The 16,161-nt window shown below is 53.1% G+C and overlaps 4 protein-coding genes across 4 annotated transcripts; 2 read left to right on the plus strand and 2 right to left on the minus strand.

Moving 5' to 3' along the window:
• Positions 1-433: 433 nt before the first annotated feature.
• Positions 434-1,237, minus strand: LOC128088782 (feather keratin Cos1-1/Cos1-3/Cos2-1-like). Its single transcript, XM_052699572.1, has 2 exons — positions 1,133-1,237; positions 434-754 (listed from the first exon to the last, which is right to left on the minus strand). Exons 1-2 carry the CDS (start codon positions 1,235-1,237, stop codon positions 434-436), a joined length of 426 nt encoding a protein of 141 aa, XP_052555532.1.
• A 1,893-nt stretch (positions 1,238-3,130) lies between these two features.
• LOC128088783 (feather keratin Cos1-1/Cos1-3/Cos2-1-like) lies at positions 3,131-3,930 on the plus strand. The gene is made up of 2 exons (XM_052699573.1): positions 3,131-3,229; positions 3,610-3,930. Exons 1-2 carry the CDS (start codon positions 3,131-3,133, stop codon positions 3,928-3,930), a joined length of 420 nt encoding a protein of 139 aa, XP_052555533.1.
• A 3,548-nt stretch (positions 3,931-7,478) lies between these two features.
• LOC128088748 (feather keratin Cos1-1/Cos1-3/Cos2-1-like) lies at positions 7,479-8,283 on the minus strand. The gene is made up of 2 exons (XM_052699529.1): positions 8,179-8,283; positions 7,479-7,799 (listed from the first exon to the last, which is right to left on the minus strand). The coding sequence occupies exons 1-2, from the start codon at positions 8,281-8,283 to the stop codon at positions 7,479-7,481; spliced, it is 426 nt and encodes a 141-aa protein (XP_052555489.1).
• A 1,891-nt stretch (positions 8,284-10,174) lies between these two features.
• LOC128088750 (feather keratin Cos1-1/Cos1-3/Cos2-1-like) lies at positions 10,175-10,974 on the plus strand. The gene is made up of 2 exons (XM_052699532.1): positions 10,175-10,273; positions 10,654-10,974. The coding sequence occupies exons 1-2, from the start codon at positions 10,175-10,177 to the stop codon at positions 10,972-10,974; spliced, it is 420 nt and encodes a 139-aa protein (XP_052555492.1).
• Positions 10,975-16,161: the final 5,187 nt, after the last annotated feature.

Here is a 16,161-nt window from a genome sequence, read left to right on the forward strand (position 1 = left end):
GCAATGAAGGTTGCGGCAAATGTTTAATGAGCCTAAGGAGGGAATGGATGTGAGTTGAAGTGGAGATCCCAAGGGCAGAGAGCAGCAGAAGCAGACTGGAATCTGTTCCCCTTTTCCTATGGCAGAAGAGCCATGGGACACCCACCTAAATGCCCCTCAGAGGAGAGAGGCCAGCAGGTCCCTGGGACCTTCCCAGAGACTTCTGGGGAGAGCAACGGAGAACAAAGAGAAGGGTGAGAAAGAATGAGTGGAAGAGAATATTGGTAGACATGGGCCGTGTTGTCAGAGATGCCGGCCTGGCCCCTGCTGTCCTGAGAGAGCAAGCCAGACGTGGTCATCTACACTGAAAACAGTGGCAGAAAGTCAGTTCTCCTGTCTAGCACCGTGTCGTGAGATTGTGGGGGACCTTGACTGGGAGCAGTGCCCAGCACCTTCAGTTGCACCTTCTGCCACAGTAGCGGTTGGAAATGCAGGAGAGGTCAAAGCCCCCCGAGGTGATGGGCACGCCCTGACAGCTGAGGATGCTGCCAACAGCAGCGGAGGTGGAGGAGCCCACGGCGGTGTTTTGCGGGAAGGAGCTGAGGATGGGTCCGGGCAGGGTCACCACCACGGGAGAGGGCTCAATGACGATGGTGGAGTCCTGGCACTGCCTGACACAGGGCTCATTGCAGCTGCTGGCCAGAGGAGTGGGGCCGCAGGGCCGGCATGGCACGCACGGGTCGCAGCAGGACATGTCTTTGGGTTGGCGGTGCACCTGTTGGGAGAGAGGACCGAGTGGAGAAAATAGAGAGTCAGGAGGAGGCTGCCATCCCACCAAGAGGGAATCATGCCCATGCAGTCCTGGGAGTTGGAAGCTGTGCACGGATGATCATCGGCTTCCTGGTCTGTTCCTGCCAGGTCCCAGAAAGAAGCACCCGGTGCCTATCAAGCTACTTCTTAGATCCTAGCCCAGAAGCCCCGCAGTGCAGTCCCAGCTACCGTCCAGGACCAACCTTCTGCCCACTTCCCTTTCCCACGACCAGCAGCTGCAAGCTTTGTCATGGTACAGAGCTGGTAGCACATGAGAGGTCTATAGACCTCAGGGCCTCCTGATGAAGAGAGAGAGAGAGAGAGAGACAGGAAGGGGGCTCACACTCGCCTGGTTCCCAGGAAGAAGGAGGCAAGAGAAGCGAATGAGAGAGTAAGGAGCTGGGCTGTCTTTTATAGTGGAGCGAAGCTGACCCATATCCAGAGACATCAGAGACTTGCAGTAGTGATTATTTTCTGACAAGCGCCTCTTGAATGCCAAGCATCCTAGCTAATGATATGGACAGTGTGCTGGCTTCCTGCGCAGCACTGCTGTGTTTCCAGCTTTGTGTAATTTCCATGCCACGCTGAAGGCATCTTTTGAGAGTAATGAGGGGAGGCCCAAGCATTCCCACACCACAGACACCAGGGTGGGAAACAGAGTGAATTCATGTGCTACAAGAGTCCAGCAAGTGGAAATGACGTCAGCCCGGGTCACTCCTCTGGGGCCTTTCTTAGGGGCCTTTCTTGCAGGAGGTGTACCATCTCCGGAGTGGGACTCGATTCCACTTGACACAAGTTTCTGGAAAATTCTGCCCTCCTGGTTTGTCTCCTCGTATTTTGCCATCCCGTCCGGTGCTGTCCCATCCTCTCCTGCACCATCTTGCTGCCCTCTGACCTTCTGCCTTTGCCTTGCAGGCACGTTGCAGGCAGGCAGCTGCTTTCTTCTCTGCTCGAGGAGTTTTGCAGCCACTCTGCAGCTAAGCTCACTCATGGCTGTAACCCAGCATGTGCTGCAGGTTGGGAAGAGCACAGACAGAACCCCGCTCATGCAGGTTTGCCGTGCAGTCACACTGCGATCTACTTTTGTTTAGAAATCAAGCATCAAGGGCAGGAGACCAGCATGGACGAGCATGGCACTCACGGAGAAACTCCAGGGGAGGAAAAGTTGTCTTTACAATGTGCATCATGAGCCTGGTCACTTGGGAGGGAAATACTCAGACTGGTGTCTGAGTCTGTAAGGATGCAAGAAGGAAGGCTAAGGCCCAGAGAGAATTACATTTGGTGAGAGAGATCAAGGATAACGTGAAAGTCTTCTTGAAGTATGTCACGGGGACAAGCAAGACAAGAGAAAGTGTGGATCCCCTGCTTAATGTGGTGAGTGCCCTGGCCTTGTGGATGCTATGCCCAAGTAGTTGGAAGGAAAGAAGTTGATTGGAAGCAGTGAACACGGATTCACCAAAGGAGAAATCATGCTTGAGCAACCTCACAGGATTTTGTGATATCATCACCCACTGGGTGGATGAGGGGACAGCAGTGAACGATGTGTACCTTGACCCCAGCAAGGCAACAAACAGGTACTGTAGCATTGGACATTGCTACATGTTCAGCTCATCTGAAGATGATCTCTCGAGGTCCCTTCCAGTCCCTGCAAATCTGTGATTCTGTGATCCTGCTGGCTTTTGCTGGGCTTCTGCATGAACTCCCTCTGCCCTGATGCCTTGGATCAAGACCTACAGAGTGAGACATGGGAATAATCCTCTTAGTCCTGTGTGATTCTTCTTGAAATCAGCGGTTCCCCCACCTGGGAGGGTATATGATTTACCTGCTGTCTGTATGGCTCCCGTCATTTTTTTCTTATTAAAATAGCCCTCCTGTTGCAGCCTTTGCTCTTGAGACATTTTGAGGTCTGGAGAAGACTCTGCGCAACTTGGTGCCCCATTCCGTGATGAGTGAGACAAAAAGCAAGGAGACAAAACACAGCAGCAGAATTGGCCACACAGAGAAGGGGTCAAGACTCCACACTCACGAGCTGGTACAGCTCTTGCCAGAAGGGCCCCTAAGAAACCTTAAGGAGTGACCTAGGCTGACATCATCTGCCTTGGCTGGACTCTGGTAGCACACAAAATGAGTCTGTTGCTCTCACTGGTGTTTGTGGTGCGGAAATGCTTGGGCTTCCCTTCCTGCCTCCCAGAAGATGCCTTCAGTCAGGAAGTGACATGGCGTAAAGCCAGAAATGAAACCGAACTGCTCAGGAAGCCAGCAGACCACCCATATCATTATCTGGGATGATTTGCATTCTGGACAAGAAAAGCGTGTCAGCAAATAATCACCACTATAAGCAATGCCTCTGGATATAGGTCATCTTAGGTCCGGTATAAAAGGGAGCCCAGCTCCTTGCTTTCTCATCCACCGCTCTTACCATCTTCTCCTTGGGAACCAGGTGAGTGTGAAGCTCCTCTCTGTCCTTCCGGCTCAACTAAAGGAGGTCTCAGCACAGTGAGTGTCTGAGAAGTTATCACCTTTGTGTCATGCCAAATGGTGGGACTTGTCACGGGGAAGAGAAGTGCAGATTTGTCCTGGACTCCGAGCCCGTGTGTAGGTAGCGTGGGGGCTCAAATTTGGGAACTAGCTGGATAGGCACGGGAGGGTATTTTGGGCCAGCAGATAGCTGGATATTTGGAGTCCAAGAATCCTTTGACTTCGTCTTTGCATCCTTCAGCTGCCAAGAGTGTACGTGCTTTGATTTAGTTGTGGCCTGTTGGACCTCTGTTCCTCATGTATCCCCGTGTTCTGCTTCCTTCCTGCTCTCACTCCCAACAGGTGCACCTCCAGTCCCAAGTCATGTCCTGCTGCGACCCATGTGTGCCATGCCGGCCCTGCGGCCCAACCCCTCTGGCCAGCAGCTGCAATGAGCCCTGTGTCAGGCAGTGCCAGAACTCCACCATCGTCATTGAGCCCTCTCCCGTGGTGGTGACCCTGCCCGGACCCATCCTCAGCTCCTTCCCGCAGAACACCGCCGTGGGCTCCTCCACCTCCGCTGCTGTTGGCAGCATCCTCAGCTGTCAGGGCGTGCCCATCACCTCGGGGGGCTTTGACCTCTCCTGCATTTCTAACCGCTACTGTGGCAGAAGGTGCAACTGAAGGTGCTGGGCACTGCTCCCAGTCAAGGTCCCCGTGGAAATCACAGCATGCCACTGGACAGGAGAACAAATGTGGTGCTGCTCTTTCTGCCCTGCAACACACACAGGACGGGGCCTGCTGGACTTCCCTGACCACACCAAGAAAGTCTACCCGTATTCTCTTTTGCTCTCTCTTCCCATCTAGTATCTCGCTTGTCTGTTTGCCTCAGACATCTCTGTCTGTACCCTGAAAACCAGCCTAAAGAGACCTGACGCCTCTCTTCATTTCTCGGCCAGTAAGTGTGGGCCTGGTGGCAACGCTGTCGTAGCACTGGGCAACAGGTTCATGCCCGTTGCTGCTGCTCCCCACACTTGCTGCCTGCGCTTGCAGTGACATCGTTTCCCTCCTCTGACTCATTAAACACTTGCTGCATCCTCTTCTGTGTCGTGCAGAGTTTCTGTTCTTGTCGTTTGCGCACAGATGTCCAAAGGAGAAAGCCACGGCTTGAGTAGGAATCACCGGTGGGAGGTTCCATCATTCTTCTAGATCTGGGTGGTGCCCACTGCTGCAATTTCATCTTTCAGGCACCCTCTGTTGAAGCAGAGGAAGTCATCCGCGATTCCTATTTAGCCAATGGCTGTTAGCCGTTGCCTGGCTGTGTCTCTGCTTAGACCTATCCCTTAGAGCCTGGAGCACCTCACGGGACCGGGCTTCTTGACCAATGAGAGCCGGTGTCCGGCCTGGCCTTCTGTTGGCCTCCTGGCTTGGTGCGCTGTAGCCCCTGTGTGGAGCCTTCAGCCAGGCCCAAGAGGGGCCTGGCCCTGGCCTGGGTGCCAGCTCCTGCTCTCACCCTGGCACCAAAACCTTCTACGTGTAAATAACCCACGTGCTGCTTGCTTCAGGGCAGTGTCCTGTAGCTGCTTCTGGGCTGGCGTCACCTGCATTCAAAACCGAGATCTGTTGTGATGCGTCTACAGAACCACATTTTCCCAGTTCCTCCTTCTCTTGATTATGTCAAAATCCTCCTAGTGAAGAAGTTAAGTTATTGATGTCGCCTCTCCTATTCCCTGTCTGCATCCCATGTTAATGGAGGTATTCTGGGAGGCTGTCCTTAGGGACACAGGAACTGAGCAGAGCAGGCAGTCCTTTCAGGACACCTTTCTGAGAGCAGAAGAGCTCTCCCTCCCAAAGGGACAGAAATGATGCAGGGAAGGACGGACACCAGTATGAGCAGCTGAGCAAGGACTGGATGGTCAAACTGGGGATACTGAGGAAAGGTATAGCCAGTGGAAGCTGGGATGAGTGGCCTAGGAAGTCTGCAGGCCTGCTGTCCAGATGTGCAGAGATGCAATCATGACTGCCGGGGCTCAGGTGGAGGTGAACTTGTTGAGAGGTGTGATAACTAAAACAATGAGATTCTAGAGGTTCCCTGGTCAGAAGACACAGCTGAAGTAGAACGTCCTACCTCAGATCAGTGAGCATGGTGACGAGTCTTCAACTGACATTGTTAAGGCAGCGATACTCAGCAAGTTCTTTGCCCTGGCCTTCCTTGGTAATCAGGCATCCCAGGTCTCTCACATCCTTGAACCTGTAGGCAGGGGTCGGGGGAGCAAAAACCCTCCGACTGTAGGAGCAGAGCACATTGGAGGCCACCTGATGAGACTGAAAGTGCACCACCCTCCAGGACTGGAGAAAGCAGCTTCTAGCTGTGACGTAGATGGTGTGGTTGATTGTACCCTCAGGAAATTTGCCAATTGGACTAAGGTGAATGGGGCATGTGATGGGACAGAGGTAATTGATGGCATCCTTAGGGACCAAGACAGGCATGAAAATCAGCCCATTTGAAATTCATGTAGGTCACGTGCAAGGTATATTGCACTTGGGTGATTGCAATGCCAGGTCTGTCCACAGTCTGAGAGAACACAGTGAGAGGAGGCCTGTGGAGAAGGACTGCCCATACTCGAAAATGACCTGTAAGCAGGATGGGGTATTGTTGGAATCAGTATTTTTGTCTTATCAGGTACTCTACACTCTTTTGATTGCGTGGGGTATTTCTGGTCACTTGGTCACAGAAGGGAAGAACGAACTGTAACTGCCAGGAGACTTCATTCTTCCGCTTCTGCTGTCTGCTTGGTGGAGGAAAAGCAAAAACAGACTGGGAGTCACACAGCTGCGCGCTCTCCTATCACTGCTCCCTTGTTTTTCCAGGCTACAGCATTACAGGAAGGGCTTTGGTTTTGCAAACTCTCATTTTGTTGGATTTAATTGCAGTCGTACTGTATTCTATTGTATTGTCTCACCTTCTGATGTTATACTTAGAAAATTAACTTTATCGCATAGGGGTTTGCCACTGTTTTCCTCACCTGGGCCCATCACCCTGCGTTTTCTCTCCCTTCTTGCCCCCTTCCTGGGGCCTGGGTCCCTGGGGCTCTTCGTTTCCTTCTCATGGGTCTAGCCTGAAGCAGGCCACACAGTGACATTAATTATTCTAGCTGAAAGTTTGGTAAGAAGACCATTAAGGCAACCTTTCAAATGAAAACACTGTGGGAGTCTGGGATGCAATGCGCTGCTTTGTCTCTGCTCTCTCTCCCAATAGGTGCCCCTTCAGCCCGATGATTAGTCCTGCTGTAAGCGGGGCCTGTCATGCCAGCCCTGCGGACAGACCCCTCTGTCCAGCAGCAGCAGTGAACCCTATGTCAGACAGTGCCAGGACTCCACCATCATCCCTGAGCCGTCTTCTGGGCTCATGACCCTGCCCGAACCAATCCTCAAAGCACCCCTGTGGGATCTTCAACCTCCGCACCTGTTTAGAATCCCTCCGCCTGGTACCCCTGTGCTCTGGCTGAATACTCCATTCAGCGACTGTCCAGGACTTCCACGGAGCCTGGCCAGGCCATGTGGATAACGGGAGGTCTGCAAATGTACACAAAGGGACACACGCAGCAGAGCTGGGACAAGGCTGCTCTAGATGAGGCCTTCACTGAAGGCTGAATGTCTACAGTTGCCTCCCCAGTCCCCACTTCCCCACCTGCCACCCCACTAGTAGGGAAGTTAGAGACTTGTGCTTCATCGTCTCAGAGCAAGAATTTTCTCATCTGGCCATAGGAGGCAGAAGAAGGACAAACCATACAGGGATGCAATGAAGGTTGCGGCAAATGTTTAATGAGCCTAAGGAGGGAATGGATGTGAGTTGAAGTGGAGATCCCAAGGGCAGAGAGCAGCAGAAGCAGACTGGAATCTGTTCCCCTTTTCCTATGGCAGAAGAGCCATGGGACACCCACCTAAATGCCCCTCAGAGGAGAGAGGCCAGCAGGTCCCTGGGACCTTCCCAGAGAGTTCTGGGGAGAGCAACGGAGAACAAAGAGAAGGGTGAGAAAGAATGAGTGGAAGAGAATATTGGTAGACATGGGCCGTGTTGTCAGAGATGCCGGCCTGGCCCCTGCTGTCCTGAGAGAGCAAGCCAGACGTGGTCATCTACACTGAAAACAGTGGCAGAAAGTCAGTTCTCCTGTCCAGCACCGTGTCGTGAGATTGTGGGGGACCTTGACTGGGAGCAGTGCCCAGCACCTTCAGTTGCACCTTCTGCCACAGTAGCGGTTGGAAATGCAGGAGAGGTCAAAGCCCCCCGAGGTGATGGGCACGCCCTGACAGCTGAGGATGCTGCCAACAGCAGCGGAGGTGGAGGAGCCCACGGCGGTGTTCTGCGGGAAGGAGCTGAGGATGGGTCCGGGCAGGGTCACCACCACGGGAGAGGGCTCAATGACGATGGTGGAGTCCTGGCACTGCCTGACACAGGGCTCATTGCAGCTGCTGGCCAGAGGAGTGGGGCCGCAGGGCCGGCATGGCACGCACGGGTCGCAGCAGGACATGTCTTTGGGTTGGCAGTGCACCTGTTGGGAGAGAGGACCGAGTGGAGAAAATAGAGAGTCAGGAGGAGGCTGCCATCCCACCAAGAGGGAATCATGCCCATGCAGTCCTGGGAGTTGGAGGCTGTGCACGGATGATCATCGGCTTCCTGGTCTGTTCCTGCCAGGTCCCAGAAAGAAGCACCCGGTGCCTATCAAGCTACTTCTTAGATCCTAGCCCAGAAGCCCCGCAGTGCAGTCCCAGCTACCGTCCAGGACCAACCTTCTGCCCACTTCCCTTTCCCACGACCAGCAGCTGCAAGCTTTGTCATGGTACAGAGCTGGTAGCACATGAGAGGTCTATAGACCTCAGGGCCTCCTGATGAAGAGAGAGAGAGAGAGAGAGAACAGGAATGGGGCTCACACTCGCCTGGTTCCCAGGAAGAAGGAGGCAAGAGAAGCGAATGAGAGAGTAAGGAGCTGGGCTGTCTTTTATAGTGGACCGAAGCTGACCCATATCCAGAGACATCAGAGACTTGCAGTAGTGATTATTTTCTGACAAGCGCCTCTTGAATGCCAAGCATCCTAGCTAATGATATGGACAGTGTGCTGGCTTCCTGCGCAGCACTGCTGTGTTTCCAGCTTTGTGTAATTTCCATGCCACGCTGAAGGCATCTTTTGAGAGTAATGAGGGGAGGCCCAAGCATTCCCACACCACAGACACCAGGGTGGGAAACAGAGTGAATTCATGTGCTACAAGAGTCCAGCAAGTGGAAATGACGTCAGCCCGGGTCACTCCTCTGGGGCCTTTCTTAGGGGCCTTTCTTGCAGGAGGTGTACCATCTCCGGAGTGGGACACGATTCCACTTGACACAAGTTTCTGGAAAATTCTGCCCTCCTGGTTTGTCTCCTCGTATTTTGCCATCCCGTCCGGTGCTGTCCCATCCTCTCCTGCACCATCTTGCTGCCCTCTGACCTTCTGCCTTTGCCTTGCAGGCACGTTGCAGGCAGGCAGCTGCTTTCTTCTCTGCTCGAGGAGTTTTGCAGCCACTCTGCAGCTAAGCTCACTCATGGCTGTAACCCAGCATGTGCTGCAGGTTGGGAAGAGCACAGACAGAACCCCGCTCATGCAGATTTGCCGTGCAGTCACACTGCGATCTACTTTTGTTTAGAAATCAAGCATAAAGGGCAGGAGACCAGCATGGACGAGCATGGCACTCACGGAGAAACTCCAGGGGAGGAAAAGTTGTCTTTACAATGTGCATCATGAGCCTGGTCACTTGGGAGGGAAATACTCAGACTGGTGTCTGAGTCTGTAAGGATGCAAGAAGGAAGGCTAAGGCCCAGAGAGAATTACATTTGGTGAGAGAGATCAAGGATAACGTGAAAGTCTTCTTGAAGTATGTCACGGGGACAAGCAAGACAAGAGAAAGTGTGGATCCCCTGCTTAATGTGGTGAGTGCCCTGGCCTTGTGGATGCTATGCCCAAGTAGTTGGAAGGAAAGAAGTTGATTGGAAGCAGTGAACACGGATTCACCAAAGGAGAAATCATGCTTGAGCAACCTCACAGGATTTTGTGATATCATCACCCACTGGGTGGATGAGGGGACAGCAGTGAACGATGTGTACCTTGACCCCAGCAAGGCAACAAACAGGTACTGTAGCATTGGACATTGCTACATGTTCAGCTCATCTGAAGATGATCTCTCGAGGTCCCTTCCAGTCCCTGCAAATCTGTGATTCTGTGATCCTGCTGGCTTCTGCTGGGCTTCTGCATGAACTCCCTCAGCCCTGATGCCTTGGATCAAGACCTACAGAGTGAGATATGGGAATAATCCTTAGTCCTGTGTGATTCTTCTTGAAATCAGCGGTTCCCCCACCTGGGAGGGTATATGATTTACCTGCTGTCTGTATGGCTCCCGTCATTTTTTTCTTATTAAAATAGCCCTCCTGTTGCAGCCTTTGCTCTTGAGACATTTTGAGGTCTGGAGAGGACTCTGCGCAACTTGGTGCCCCATTCCGTGATGAGTGAGACAAAAAGCAAGGAGACAAAACACAGCAGCAGAATTGGCCACACAGAGAAGGGGTCAAGACTCCACACTCACGAGCTGGTACAGCTCTTGCCAGAAGGGCCCCTAAGAAACCTTAAGGAGTGACCTAGGCTGACATCATCTGCCTTGGCTGGACTCTGGTAGCACACAAAATGAGTCTGTTGCTCTCACTGGTGTTTGTGGTGCGGAAATGCTTGGGCTTCCCTTCCTGCCTCCCAGAAGATGCCTTCAGTCAGGAAGTGACATGGCGTAAAGCCAGAAATGAAACCGAACTGCTCAGGAAGCCAGCAGACCACCCATATCATTATCTGGGATGATTTGCATTCTGGGCAAGAAAAGCGTGTCAGCAAATAATCACCACTATAAGCAATGCCTCTGGATATAGGTCATCTTAGGTCCGGTATAAAAGGGAGCCCAGCTCCTTGCTCTCTCCTCCACCGCTCTTACCATCTTCTCCTTGGGAACCAGGTGAGTGTGAAGCTCCTCTCTGTCCTTCCGGCTCAACTAAAGGAGGTCTCAGCACAGTGAGTGTCTGAGAAGTTATCACCTTTGTGTCATGCCAAACGGTGGGACTTGTCACGGGGAAGAGAAGTGCAGATTTGTCCTGGACTCCGAGCCCGTGTGTAGGTAGCGTGGGGGCTCAAATTTGGGAACTAGCTGGATAGGCACGGGAGGGTATTTTGGGCCAGCAGATAGCTGGATATTTGGAGTCCAAGAATCCTTTGACTTCGTCTTTGCATCCTTCAGCTGCCAAGAGTGTACGTGCTTTGATTTAGTTGTGGCCTGTTGGACCTCTGTTCCTCATGTATCCCCGTGTTCTGCTTCCTTCCTACTCTCACTCCCAACAGGTGCACCTCCAGTCCCAAGTCATGTCCTGCTGCGACCCGTGCGTGCCATGCCGGCCCTGCGGCCCGACCCCTCTGGCCAGCAGCTGCAATGAGCCCTGTGTCAGGCAGTGCCAGAACTCCACCATCGTCATTGAGCCCTCTCCCGTGGTGGTGACCCTGCCCGGACCCATCCTCAGCTCCTTCCCGCAGAACACCGCCGTGGGCTCCTCCACCTCCGCTGCTGTTGGCAGCATCCTCAGCTGTCAGGGCGTGCCCATCACCTCGGGGGGCTTTGACCTCTCCTGCATTTCCAACCGCTACTGTGGCAGAAGGTGCAACTGAAGGTGCTGGGCACTGCTCCCAGTCAAGGTCCCCGTGGAAATCACAGCATGCCACTGGACAGGAGAACAAATGTGGTGCTGCTCTCTCTGCCCTGCAACACACACAGGACGGGGCCTGCTGGACTTCCCTGACCACATAGAGAAAGTCTAACCGTATTCTCTTTTGCTCTCTCTTCCTATCTAGTATCTCGCTTGTCTGTTTGCCTCAGACATCTCTGTCTGTACCCTGAAAACCAGCCTAAAGAGACCTGACGCCTCTCTTCATTGCTCGGCCAGTAAGTGTGGGCCTGGTGGCAACGCTGTCGTAGCACTGGGCAACAGGTTCATGCCCGTTGCTGCTGCTCCCCACACTTGCTGCCTGCGCTTGCAGTGACATCGTTTCCCTCCTCTGACTCATTAAACACTTGCTGCATCCTCTTCTGTGTCGTGCAGAGTTTCTGTTCTTGTCGTTTGCGCACAGATGTCCAAAGGAGAAAGCCACGGCTTGAGTGGGAATCACCGGTGGGAGGTTCCATCATTCTTCTAGATCTGGGTGGCGCCCACTGCTGCAATTTCATCTTTCAGGCACCCTCTGTTGAAGCAGAGGAAGTCATCCGCGATTCCTATTTAGCCAATGGCTGTTAGCCGTTGCCTGGCTGTGTCTCTGCTTAGACCTATCCCTTAGAGCCTGGAGCACCTCACGGGACCGGGCTTCTTGACCAATGAGAGCCGGTGTCCGGCCTGGCCTTCTGTTGGCCTCCTGGCTTGGTGCGCTGTAGCCACTGTGTGGAGCCTTCAGCCAGGCCCAAGAGGGGCCTGGCCCTGGCCTGGGTGCCGGCTCCTGCTCTCACCCTGGCACCAAAACCTTCTACGTGTAAATAACCCACGTGCTGCTTGCTTCAGGGCAGTGTCCTGTAGCTGCTTCTGGGCTGGCGTCACCTGCATTCAAAACCGAGATCTGTTGTGATGCGTCTACAGAACCACATTTTCCCAGTTCCTCCTTCTCTTGATTATGTCAAAATCCTCCTAGTGAAGAAGTTAAGTTATTGATGTCACCTCTCCTATTCCCTGTCTGCATCCCATGTTAATGGAGGTATTCTGGGAGGCTGTCCTTAGGGACACAGGAACTGAGCAGAGCAGGCAGTCCTTTCAGGACACCTTTCTGAGAGCAGAAGAGCTCTCCCTCCCAAAGGGACAGAAATGATGCAGGGAAGGACGGACACCAGTATGAGCAGCTGAGCAAGGACTGGATGGTCAAACTGGGGATACTGAGGAAAGGTATCGCCAGTGGAAGCTGGGATGAGTGGCCTAGGAAGTCTGCAGGCCTGCTGTCCAGATGTGCAGAGATGCAATCATGACTGCCGGGGCTCAGGTGGAGGTGAACTTGTTGAGAGGTGTGATAACTAAAACAATGAGATTCTAGAGGTTCCCTGGTCAGAAGACACAGCTGAAGTAGAACGTCCTACCTCAGATCAGTGAGCATGGTGACGAGTCTTCAACTGACATTGTTAAGGCAGCGATACTCAGCAAGTTCTTTGCCCTGGCCTTCCTTGGTAATCAGGCATCCCAGGTCTCTCACATCCTTGAACCTGTAGGCAGGGGTCGGGGGAGCAAAAACCCTCCGACTGTAGGAGCAGAGCACATTGGAGGCCACCTGATGAGACTGAAAGTGCACCACCCTCCAGGACTGGAGAAAGCAGCTTCTAGCTGTGACGTAGATGGTGTGGTTGATTGTACCCTCAGGAAATTTGCCAATTGGACTAAGGTGAATGGGGCATGTGATGGGACAGAGGTAATTGATGGCATCCTTAGGGACCAAGACAGGCATGAAAATCAGCCCATTTGAAATTCATGTAGGTCACGTGCAAGGTATATTGCACTTGGGTGATTGCAATGCCAGGTCTGTCCACAGTCTGAGAGAACACAGTGAGAGGAGGCCTGTGGAGAAGGACTGCCCATACTTGAAAATGACCTGTTAGCAGGATGGGGTATTATTGGAATCAGTATTTTTGTCTTATCAGGTACTCTACACTCTTTTGATTGCGTGGGGTATTTCTGGTCACTTGGTCACAGAAGGGAAGAACGAACGGTAACTGCCAGGAGACTTCATTCTTCCGCTTCTGCTGTCTGCTTGGTGGAGGAAAAGCAAAAACAGACTGGGAGTCACACAGCTGCGCGCTCTCCTATCACTGCTCCCTTGTTTTTCCAGGCTACAGCATTACAGGAAGGGCTTTGGTTTTGCAAACTCTCATTTTGTTGGATTTAATTGCAGTCGTACTGTATTCTATTGTATTGTCTCACCTTCTGATGTTATACTTAGAAAATTAACTTTATCGCATAGGTGTTTGCCACTGTTTTCCTCACCTGGGCCCATCACCCTGCGTTTTCTCTCCCTTCTTGCCCCCTTCCTGGGGCCTGGGTCCCTGGGTCTCTTCGTTTCCTTCTCATGGGTCTAGCCTGAAGCAGGCCACACAGTGACATTAATTATTCTAGCTGAAAGTTTGGTAAGAAGACCATTAAGGCAACCTTTCAAATGAAAACACTGTGGGAGTCTGGGATGCAATGCGCTGCTTTGTCTCTGCTCTCTCTCCCAACAGGTGCCCCTTCAGCCCGATGATTAGTCCTGCTGTAAGCGGGGGCCTGTCATGCCAGCCCTGCGGCCAGACCCCTCTGTCCAGCAGCAGCAGTGAACCCTATGTCAGACAGTGCCAGGACTCCACCATCATCCCTGAGCCGTCTTCTGGGCTCGTGACCCTGCCCGAACCAATCCTCAAAGCACCCCTGTGGGATCTTCAACCTCCGCACCTGTTTAGAATCCCTCCGCCTGGTACCCCTGTGCTCTGGCTGAATACTCCATTCAGCGACTGTCCAGGACTTCCACGGAGCCTGGCCAGGCCATGTGGATAACGGGAGGTCTGCAAATGTACACAAAGGGACACACGCAGCAGAGCTGGGACAAGGCTGCTCTAGATGAGGCCTTCACTGAAGGCTGAATGTCTACACTTGCCTCCCCAACCCCCCACTTCCCCCCCTGCCACCCCACTAGTAGGGAAGATAGAGACTTGTGCTTCATCGTCTCAGAGCAAGAATTTTCTCATCTGGCCATAGGAGGCAGAAGAAGGACAAACCATACAGGGATGCAATGAAGGTTGCGGCAAATGTTTAATGAGCCTAAGGAGGGAATGGATGTGAGTTGAAGTGGAGATCCCAAGGGCAGAGAGCAGCAGAAGCAGACTGGAATCTGTTCCCCTTTTCCTATGGCAGAAGAGCCATGGGACAGCCACCTAAATGCCCCTCAGAGGAGAGAGGCCAGCAGGTCCCTGGGACCTTCCCAGAGAGTTCTGGGGAGAGCAACGGAGAACAAAGAGAAGGGTGAGAAAGAATGAGTGGAAGAGAATATTGGTAGACATGGGCCGTGTTGTCAGAGATGCCGGCCTGGCCCCTGCTGTCCTGAGAGAGCAAGCCAGACGTGGTCATCTACACTGAAAACAGTGGCAGAAAGTCAGTTCTCCTGTCCAGCACCGTGTCGTGAGACTGTGGGGGACCTTGACTGGGAGCAGTGCCCAGCACTGCTTCAGTTGCACCTTCTGCCACAGTAGCGGTTGGAAATGCAGGAGAGGTCAAAGCCCCCCGAGGTGATGGGCACGCCCTGACAGCTGAGGATGATGCCAACAGCAGCACTGTTTTCCTCACCTGGGCCCATCACCCTGCGTTTTCCTCTCCCTTCTTGCCCCCTTCCTGGGGCCAGGGTGCCTGGGGTCTCTTCACTTCCTTCTCATGGATCCAGCCTATTTCTTTCTTCCTCTTCCTTTTGAAGTTTTCCTCATCCTTTTAGAGTCATCGGCTTCAAATTTTTGTGGATTCTAGCATCCAGAACAATTTGAACATTATCAAGAGAAGAAATTACACTCAAGAGTAAGTCTGCCAATCCGTGTCAGACATCGGTTTCCGATGTCAGTTTCTTCTATCTGGGAAGCATCTATCAATTATTGCTTCAATAAAGGCAGCAGATGTGTTACGTCAGAGTTGAGGTAAGAAGTGGGACAAGGGCTCAAGCCCAGGCAAGACCTGTCAGTTGCCTGTCTGAAAACTCCATCCAGCATCTGTCCAGGACTTCCACGGAGCCTGGCCAGGCCATGTGGACAAGAGGAGTCCTGCAAATTTACAGGCACACATGCAGCAAGCCTGCTCTAGATGTGGCCTTCAATGAAGGCTGAATTTCTACAGTTGCCTCCCCATCCCCCCAATTCCCCCACCCGCCACCCCACTAGTAGGGAAGTTACAGACTGGGGCTTCATCGTTTCAGAGCAAGAATTTTCTCATCTGGCCATAGTAGGCAGAAGAAGGACAAACCATACAGGGATGCAATGAAGGTTGCAGCAAATGTTTAATAAGTCTAGGGAGGGAAATGATGTCAGCCAAAGTGCAGATCCCAAAGGCAGGGAGCAGCAGAAGCAGACAAGAATCTGTTCCCCTTTTCCCATGGCAGAAATGCCACGGGACAACCACCTAAATGCCCCTCAGAGGAGAGAGGCTAGCAGGTCCCTGGGAACGTCCCAGAGAGTTTTGGGGAGATAACAGACAACAAAGAAAAGAGAGAAAAGTGAGTGGAAGGGAATACAGTTAGACCATTGGCCATGTAGATAGAGAAGCCAGGTGAGGCCCTCCTGTCTGTCATGACAGGGGTGGTCATCTACTCTGAAAACAGCAGCACAAAGTCAGTTCTCCTGTCCAGCACCGTGTCGTGAGATTGTGGGGGACCTTGACTGGGAGCAGTGCCCAGCATCTCTAGTAGCACCTTCTGCCACAGTAGCGGTTGGAAATGCAGGAGAGGTCAAAGCTCCCCGAGGTGATGGGCACGCCCTGACAGCTGAGGATGCTGCCAACAGCAGCGGAGGTGGAGGAGCCCACGGCGGTGTTCTGCGGGAAGGAGCTGAGGATGGGTCCGGGCAGGGTCACCACCACGGGAGAGGGCTCAATGACGATGGTGGAGTCCCTGGCACTGCTGACACAGGGCTCATTGCAGCTGCTGGCCAGAGGAGTGGGGCCGCAGGGCCGGCATGGCACGCACGGGTCGCAGCAGGACATGTCTTGGGTTGGCAGTGCACCTGTTGGGAGAGAGGACCGAGTGGAGAAAATAGAGAGTCAGGAGGAGGCTGCCATCCCACCAAGAGGGAATCATGCCATGGCAAGTCCTGGGAGTTGGAAG

The sequence above is a fragment of the Tympanuchus pallidicinctus genome, unplaced genomic scaffold, assembly GCF_026119805.1.
Source record: "Tympanuchus pallidicinctus isolate F22 unplaced genomic scaffold, pur_lepc_1.0 scaffold37, whole genome shotgun sequence".
In the NCBI taxonomy this organism is placed as follows: Eukaryota; Metazoa; Chordata; class Aves; order Galliformes; family Phasianidae; genus Tympanuchus; species Tympanuchus pallidicinctus.